Source organism: Cryptotermes secundus, unplaced genomic scaffold, assembly GCF_002891405.2.
Source record: "Cryptotermes secundus unplaced genomic scaffold, Csec_1.0 scaffold1025, whole genome shotgun sequence".
Classification (NCBI taxonomy): Eukaryota; Metazoa; Arthropoda; class Insecta; order Blattodea; family Kalotermitidae; genus Cryptotermes; species Cryptotermes secundus.
Window position 1 is genome coordinate 1324788 of NW_019730118.1, and position 9108 is coordinate 1333895.

General features: G+C 40.5%; 1 protein-coding gene across 3 annotated transcripts in view; it reads left to right on the top strand.

Annotated features, from left to right (window-relative positions):
* Nucleotides 1-1636: 1636 nt before the first annotated feature.
* LOC111866265 (CD63 antigen) overlaps nucleotides 1637-9108 on the top strand; it is a 55172-nt gene continuing 47700 nt past the window's right edge. For all 3 annotated transcript variants that reach the window (XM_023855045.2, XM_023855044.2, XM_023855043.2), the window contains exon 1: nucleotides 1637-1798. In XM_023855045.2, the coding sequence (XP_023710813.1) occupies nucleotides 1739-1798 (60 nt within the window). In that variant the 5' untranslated portion in view covers nucleotides 1637-1738. The remainder of the gene's footprint in view (nucleotides 1799-9108) is intronic.

Genomic DNA, 9108 nt, shown 5'->3' on the forward strand with positions numbered 1-9108 from the left:
GTGGCGAAGAGAAAACTCTTTGTCTCTGTGCTGGCGACATGCCTCGAATCTCAGTCATTCAGTTCATGGTCTAGTCAATATATTGATCGAGCTGTCCCGCCTCAAAAATAACACGTATTTATCCTTTATAAAGGTTCTGTCACTGATCGCTGCGGGCCCCGCCAGAAAAAAAAACTTACTGCCTCTGCGATCTGAGAGAGCAGCTCGGAGAAATGGTCTAGTACTGGCTAGACGAACGGGGTTTGATTCTTTGTTTTGTGGAGGAGTCGAGGGGAACAATCCGGTCGCTCCCCCTTAAATCCGTAGCAACACTCACCTGGCCCCCAAAGTAAAATAATCATTCACACCTATCTATATACGCCATAGCCGTGAAATCTGCATGCGTCATTGGTTAATGACATGTTCACGCAGTTTTGCTTCTGGGTATTGTACTGCTTGAAGTACGTTACGACATTGCACTCTAATCTACGACGACTAACATTGAAACTGGAGTCATAGTCGCGTGACCCGAGCATGACTGTAAGTGCGACGGCACTCCAAGGAAACTGGCAACCGCAACGCAACCGCAATTTCCGAGAATTGTTATCAGCCTGAGTCGAACACAAGTTACTGAACGGAGCAGTGCAAACTGAGGGAAAAGCAACGTAACTCGCGGAAAGACTGAGAAACTCAACTTCCAGGCATCGAAGCACGCCAGTCTTCCCACAATTGGCGTTGCCGCTTTGTTTCCTAATATCATGTGTTCTGTAACGCAGTTCAGTGATTCATTTGTTAGTTTAGGTGGCACGAAAGTTTGAAGAAGCTGCTAATTTTGTTTTTGTGTAGTTAATTGAGCAAGAGTCTGGCATATATGACAAACGCCACCCAGACTATGCTAGGCAGGACAAAACAGATTTGGCTTGGGAAAGAATTTCTCATGAGACGAAGGAGTCTGGATCCAGGTTAAGTTCTTTCGAAACAATATAAGCTCCTCAGTTTAAATTTTCACGGAAGAACGGATGCACTCAATGTTTTCTTTTCATAATATTGTATTTAAGCGCCTTGTTGCATTAATATATCATTTATTTTACATATATTTCCGTGTTAAATGCAGCGTATTACATAGTCACCCTTCTTCCACATTACACGGTTCGGCTGCATACGGCCATCATCAGGTGTCTTCTATCTTGTTAAAATTGTTGCATTCTATGTCAAAATTTTGTATGGCGTATGAATGCGCTATTTCCTGATTAAATAAACCGGCCTTAATTAAAACAAATTAACATCCCAATATTCTCCTTATGGTTGTCGTCCTCTCTTCTCACGCCGTATCAACCCCTCTCGACTACCACACCATGTTATGACAGGATCAGCATTATTATTATCCATTGTAGGAGGTAAGAGCACGAAATTAAAAAATACAATCATGCACTACGTCGGACGAACATACTCATATAAGATTTTGTGAGCAACTACTCAGACATAAGTTTCTTCAGTATGCGCCTACTAATCTGGAAACAAAGCTGCTTGTAATCGGCGAAATTTCTCGGAAATTGCGGTTGCGTTGCAGTTGCCAGTTTCCTCGGTGTGTCCTCGTCCTAAAAATGTCGTCGGCGGGGACGCAAGGGACGGAAGTTACATACAAGAACCACTTCAGCCTCGAGTGTTAGTCTGCGAGCTCTGCGAGGTCTACGCGTCAGTTTAGTTGTGCTGTGCTGTGCTGAGTGGAAGGTGTTTCTGTTGAACACTGTGGATCAACATGGGTTGCGGCATCACAACTGTAAAATACCTTCTGTTTATATTCAACTTGGTGTTTGCGGTGAGTTAATTATGGTGAAAGTTAATTTTCTGTATTGGTACAGTTATGAGTTTAGAGAAGGTGACTGGGGTCAACATGTGTGTGTTTGTGTGAAAGTGAATGTGGTTAGGAAGAGATCGTTCTAGAATATTGACAAAAGCGAAGGAAGAATGTTAATGGGATACTGTAATTTCATAATCTTTAGTGGCATTGTTTTTCATTTCTCAGATAGTACGCAGTTATGACGACGAGAGTCAAATAACTTTGTTTTGAATAAAAGATTTTGAACAAAACTAGCAATTTATGTGCTTTTGGATACGATTTTAAATTGTGGACTTAATAGTTCTGGTACTGTCTAGTATTGCAGGTGGTTATCGACGTTTCGGAAGAACTAGCTTCGTCCACCTTCAAAGTAGGAGTAAGATGCAACAGTACTTTACGAAACGTTGGTAACAACGTGCGAGACTGTATGGTGTCACAATCCAGAACATACACTAACCAAAAGGAAGTCATAAACGCCGTGTATTCAGTTTGATGAGAACGTAAATATGCACGATCATATGCTAATGCAAAAATTCATTTTAACAAATCAGAAAATATGGAAAACAAGTTCTTCAGGCAACGTATGACGAATGTTTTCTTTGAATTCATTTGTCAGTCTAGGTCTGGACAAGCTTAGATTTATATTTCGTGTAGAATTTAGCAGTACATTTCTGCGCCTAGTAACGGATCTCATTTGCCAGGAAGGTGTGACATATACCGTCGAAATATTGCGTCATACTCATATTTCCTATTTTGGGAAGATATTGGAGAACTTGCCGCATATGTTCCGACAGTTTGGGCTTCTCGCGTGGAATTCCCCCATGTAAGCAGATTTTAAGGCATGAGTTGTAATGAATCAACTGGTAAATAACCGGAAGACGTCCCACGCCTATGAAATTGCCGACAGCTTTCCTCATACATTGTTCCCTTCACAAGGTCTGGTTATGTGTCAGCTAAAGACGTTCAAATGCAGTCGTTTACTCTGTAGCTATTCTGGCGGTACTTTTCCTACCTAGAGCTTCTTGCTGTGCGCGTGGATTAGACTGAATCCATTCTGCGCCATGCAGCTAAAAGTGTGTCCTCCAAGGTGAAAGGCTATCAAGTGAGCTCCAGTTTCTGACCACATGTTTCTAACAGAAATATTGCAGTTGTTACTTAAGTGACCTCTCAGAAAAAATGTACTTCGCAGTTCCCTGTTTGACGTCATAACAAAAGGGCTGGGACGTAGCAGTTTTAGTTAAGTTAATCATTTCTGCCATGGAACAACAAGAGACTGGGAGAAGGTAGAGAGGCGGGCAAAGAGTGAGGGAGAGAGAGAGATTGCGATGTTGCGACATTGCTTGCCTGGAACGTTTTGTGCTTTGTGTGTTCCTAAGAATAGCAGTCAATCGGTAGTATAAATTTTTTATTAAATTTTGCAGAATTTCGAATCAGTTGAAAAAGTCCGTATTTCTAAATACCTAGAATACAGTATAAAACTTAGCTATCTTTATGATTTTAATATGAAATAAAGCAATGTCCAGCATATTTGTGCTACTGTTAAAATAAAGGTAGGCGTTAGAGGAAGAACAGAGAATTTCTGAAAAGTTTATAATGTAATGGCAGTGCCTACTTTTCTACGTATATGAATCAAGAGTGCTGGACCCTAATTAACAGGACAGAATAAATAAGGTTCATTAAGAACCGTTTCTCAATATAGGGGAACAGAGTAAATCAGAAATCAAACAATCAGACTAAAATTAAATATATTTAATGGTCTAGACATAAGAGTTGAATGTCAGACGTAAGGATTACACTGCTCAGAAAGATTACATGAAAGTAGTTCTGATGAAACTATTAGTATCTTACGCATCGAAAGGCAGGAGAAGGAAAAAAAAAATATAACATAACACAACATGGAAGGATCAATTCTGAGTTAAATCCTGGAGCCAGAACAGTCTAGTAGGATTTACCCAATCAAATTAAGATGAAGATATGTCCATTTTCATTTTCGGTCCATGTTTCTTTGTAACAGGGTTTGTAGATTAGTTACTCTTCAGACTCATTTTCATCGTTGCCCCAGATCAACGTAATTCCAGCATGTATCAGTGTTTTCATATCTGATCCACGCTCACTCCTGTAACCTCGTCAGCAATGGCGCAAAACAAGATTATAAGAAACCCGTTACTGAGCAGGCTGGGCTAGCGGTAACATTGTAGAGTTGTAGTCGGAAGACATGCGTGTGTCCATCTGGATCAGGGGTCTCCAAACTTTTCGAACCGCGGGACACATTAGGTAATTCAGCACTTTCAACGGGCCGGATAAAATGAGAAATTAATAACTCTTGGTATATGAGTTTTATTGAAAGCACAGAATTTCATAAACTAAATACAAAGTACGTGAGAAAAAATTATCGTATATTAATGGTAACAGACAGTAGCAGCAAATGCTCATATTTTCATCACAAATTATATTAAAACAATTAATGTGAATGATGGAACTCTTTTTGCATTCTTAAAATCTGATTAAATTGAAGTTCAAATTTTGAAACGTTATCACAAGTAGCGACTCTAAATGTTCATCGGATAAATTTGCCCTGTATTTCGACTTGATGTACTTCATCTGGGGAAAAGTTTGTTCACACAGATATGTCGTCCCAAAAATGGAGATAAATTTACAAGCAAATTTCTTTAAATTTGGAAATTGCTCAGAGTTCAGAAATTTATAAAATTCAATCAAATTTCCTTCCTTTTATTTGTCTTTAATATGATAATTTTCCTGAAGTTCAATAATTTCCATTTGAATTTGACTTGGGACATCTGCAGCATCACAGTCAAACGGATTTTGAAACAATCTAATTTCCTGAGCACTGGAATCCAAATCAGCAAATCGCTTCCGAAATTGTTCTTTCACATCTGAAATGACTAAATTTGCAAACGAGGAAGGAAATTCAGCTTCACCCTTTTTATGCAACTCTGCACAGTATAGCATATGAACAAAGTTACAATTTTCACTTGGCTTTCCAGAAGTATCAACTTTGCTCTGAATGCCTTGATAAGTTTAAATAAATCACAGACTAAGTTATTTTCACCCTGCAACTTTAAATTCAAATGGTTCATATGGTTCACCAGATCAACAAAAAATGCTAATTTCAAAAGCCGCTAGGTGTCTGATAAAAGTGGTTCGTGATGGATTTTCTCGGCAAGAAATATATCAATTTCATTCCTGAGCTGAAAGAAGCACGAAAGAACCTTTTCACAGCAAAGCCATCGAACTGCAGTATAATATGTCAGGTCAGTAAGCTCGGAATCACATTTACCAGCACTCATTGGAATATTAGTTCAACTGGCACAATTCTTTCGCGGGCAGTAGTTTGGAGACCCTTGATCTAGATGTAAATAAAGAAAAGCTATCCCTGTACCAGGCCGTGAAGGCCCATAGGGTTCTGAGACGTTGAGGGTGGAATTGCACAATTTAAATATTAATATCTCAGTATGACCATCATGCCCATTCTGTTCGTCCGTGTGATCAAGGGCAACATTACCATCCTTCGAACTTGCTGAGGTATGAGTAATTCTGATACCACTGTACGTGGAGTCTGAGAAATATACAAATGCCATGAAAATGGGACATAAACACATGACAGTTGTGTGACATGTTTTGATGTGAGTATGATCACTAACGAATACCTGCTAACTCCACCTCTGAAATCCGTATGGCGGTATGGCGCAAATAAGTATACTATGAACTGTAAGAATGATTTTGAAACACACACGTCATTCAGAACAGTATAATGATGTACGCTAGCAGTGAGAGTTTTAATATTTATATAATTTTATGTGAAAGTATCCGGTCTAGAAAACCGAGAGTAACGGCCGTGGCAATCCGTTGCGCTGACACGCGACATCCTCTATACGCAAAAGTTGGTACTAACTTCGTCGACAAGCGGCGGTCAGTCGGTCGCTTGTGGACTAAAGGCCACGGAGGAAAAAAGTTTGTGAAGATTAGGTAAAGTTGTCCCTGTCCTTAACTAATTAAGCACTACGCCATTAACACGTATGAGAGAGTGGATGTATAGATTTAGATTTTCTGGACCGCGACATTAGTTGGAGGTGACCGGTCAGCTTCACGCCCCGGCCGCTTTACCCCCGGTACCTACTGTATAGGAGGTTGGGTTGACCCAAGAGCCGGTCTGTAAATTAAAAGTGAAACATCAAAACTGAAGTCCTTCACCCGCCTTTACAGCTAGGGAAAAACTAATTATGTATATAGTTAAAATTTTAAATAGTTTTGCTTTAACTGTAAATGCGGGAGAGGGACCTCAGTTTTGATGTTTCGCTTTGAAATAGTATTCCGGAAAATCATGCAACAAAACGCTTGTTTTCGTTGACTGCCATGGGGGATTATGAGGTATTTTTGCAGAAAGGGTTGGTGACTTGCTCGAAATTATCCCAGAATTATTCTAATAAAATAAAGGAGAACTATGATTTCACATATTGTTTTGTATGGGAATGAAATTTAGTCTCTCGCCCTAACAACATAACATTGATTCAGTCAGAGAACTAAGTGTTTAGAACATTGTGTATGTGGGAGATGAAAAATGAATACCACCACCGGCCCCCCCCCCCCAACCGCTGCTCTGGGCGCTGCAGCCCATGATGAACCTTGGCCTTTTATAGTTTCATAATCATATAGACAGTCGTAGGGCTCCTTGGGTGGGGGATCAGCGCTTCGCAAGGCCGCTGCCTATACAGGACAACACAAACACAGAATAAACGCAGACAAACATCCATGCCTCAAGTGGGACTCTAACCCAAAACCCCAGTGTTTGAGCGGGCGAAGGGAGTTCATGTGATCGGCCTGTATGGAATTCTAGTTGAAAATAATTGAGTGATACAGGCGAAGATGGAAGGATAATTTTATTATGTATCTTGAAGGAACTGAGTATGAGGGTGTGCGTTTGATTTACCTGTCTCAGGACATGATGTAGTAATCGGTTCTTGGGCGCACAGTAATGAAATTTCAGGGCCCATAAAAGGCAGATAACTTCTTGACTAGCTGAACGACTATCTGCTTCTCTAGAACTGTACACATTTTCTTTTATTATGTTCTGAAGTCCCCAAGTGGTCGCACTGCACCACCAGCCTCCTATGATGTCCACCACAAATCTTTGGCCTGAAACTGAATCAAGAATTCCGCCGTGAGGTGCCTAAGCAAGGTCTATTTGCGCCGTGGAGGTGCGGTTGTCACGGCAGTGACCATATTACGCAAGGGCGATGTTTGCTGGGGTTATCTTGTGATTACACAATGATATATTAGTAATGAGGGTTTGTCCTTTCCTGTTAAATAATTCACTATCATCCTACAGTTCGGTGCCGTATGTAGCCTCAGCGACTGACAGCGCTGATAAATCTGAAACACACCTAAACAGGGCGTTGTCACCCATGAATTTTCAGAGCGACATGCTTCCCGTATGGCGCTGAACAATATGATCTAGCGTTTCATAATGTAACTAATTACATGGAGTACAGCTTTCTTGAGGAGCTGATTGTCAGTTATATGGCCAACAATTCTGACATCTTTTACACAATACGAAGCCTTGTTGCCTCATACGAATATGCATTACCGTTTTCACAAAACCCCGCAACTGGTTCCAACCCAGGTCCGGTTGAATCCATTTCACACTCTTGAGATAAATTATGTTCTAGTGGTCAGAGTTCCTGGCTACAGATCCAGAGGTCCTAGGTTCGGTTCCCGGCGCTACCACATTTTCTGAGAAGCAGTGGGTCTGGAACGGGGTCCACTCATCATCGTGAGAATAATTGAGGAGCTACTTGGCTGTTAAAATTAGCGGCTCCGGTCTAGAAAACCGAGATTAACGGCCGTGGGGATCCGTTGCGCTGACCACGTGACACCCTCTATCCGCTAAAGTTGGCACTAACTTCGCCGACAAGTGGCGGTCGCTCGGTCGGTATAGTTCGCTTGCGCACTAAAACCTACGGATTTTTTTTATCCTGCCATTTATGTCTTGGTTTGGCTAGTGGTTTCTTTCAGTCTTCCTGATTAAGTTTTTTTTTTTAATTTAATAATTTCTTTCGTGCTACATGGCACCACCAATCTCATCCTAACAGTATAGTGGAAATCATGGCGTTCCTCAATATGCTATTCTTTTAGTCATGGAGCCTGTTAATATACCGTCCATTTTATTTTGAAGCAAATTAATATTTTTTAAGTTGTCCCTGTGCCTAATTAGTTAAGAACCACGCCATAAAGGCGTATGGGGAAGTGAAGGTATAGGATAAGAATTAATTTCGTACCTCACCTGAAACACATTGCGTCCTTGCTATAAAGATTTGCAGCGCAGTGCTGTTGAGAAAAACAAAACCTGAGAGCCATATAAAGTACAGTGTGTTGAAACAGTTACACATAGGACACACTGGGGTTCTCAGAAAAGTTATTATATATATATGTATTACTTTTCGAATATTCTGTGACAGCATAACGGTACATACTGGTATGTCGTTACTACATTTGAAAGGAGGCTTTCTCATTAGGCTTTCCTGTACCAACACACGCAAAGATTAATGGGAAATCGATGAGACTGTTGTCAAGGTCCACTCTGTTCGTGTTATATACTATAAAGGAGATTGTGGTAAAAGCAAAAAGTGTCCATAGAAAGTTGCTTGTTGGTGGCTCTTTTTTTCTTCTTCAGGAACTGCAATTGCCCGATTTGAATAGATTTCTTGCAGAGGTGACGTAGGGGGCTGTAGAATAGGTTAGATAGAAGACATAATATAAATCACTGAAATTTGAAATTCGAACGTCACCTTTGCCCGAGTATAATGCGCATGCTTGTTCCATTACTGTAACCTTCCAAGATTGGGATGCCTATTATATTCAAGCTTATCTATAGGCCACTTCTAAAGCCAGTGTAAATAGGCCTGTGTTTGCATGGAAGGCTCACTTGGCTCAAGTGCTAAAACATGGCCGTCTCATGTCTGTATTGCAGTAATACAGACATGAGACGGCCATGTCTTAGCTTTTGTGTAGGTAAAAGTAAAGTAAAGCTATCCCTGTAACAGGCCGTGGAGTCCCATGGGGTTGTGAGACGTTGAGGGTCCCACATTATCTAGACCAGGCATGTCAAACTCAACTTGTACAGAGGGCCACCTCAGCCCTATAAATAATAGTCCAGGGCCGCACTTCAAAATAGAAATATACATTAGATTTTGATACAAGGAAATTTAATTCTATATATTATTTAGGAATAATTTCAATATAATTACCTAAAGTGGAACACTTATATTTTG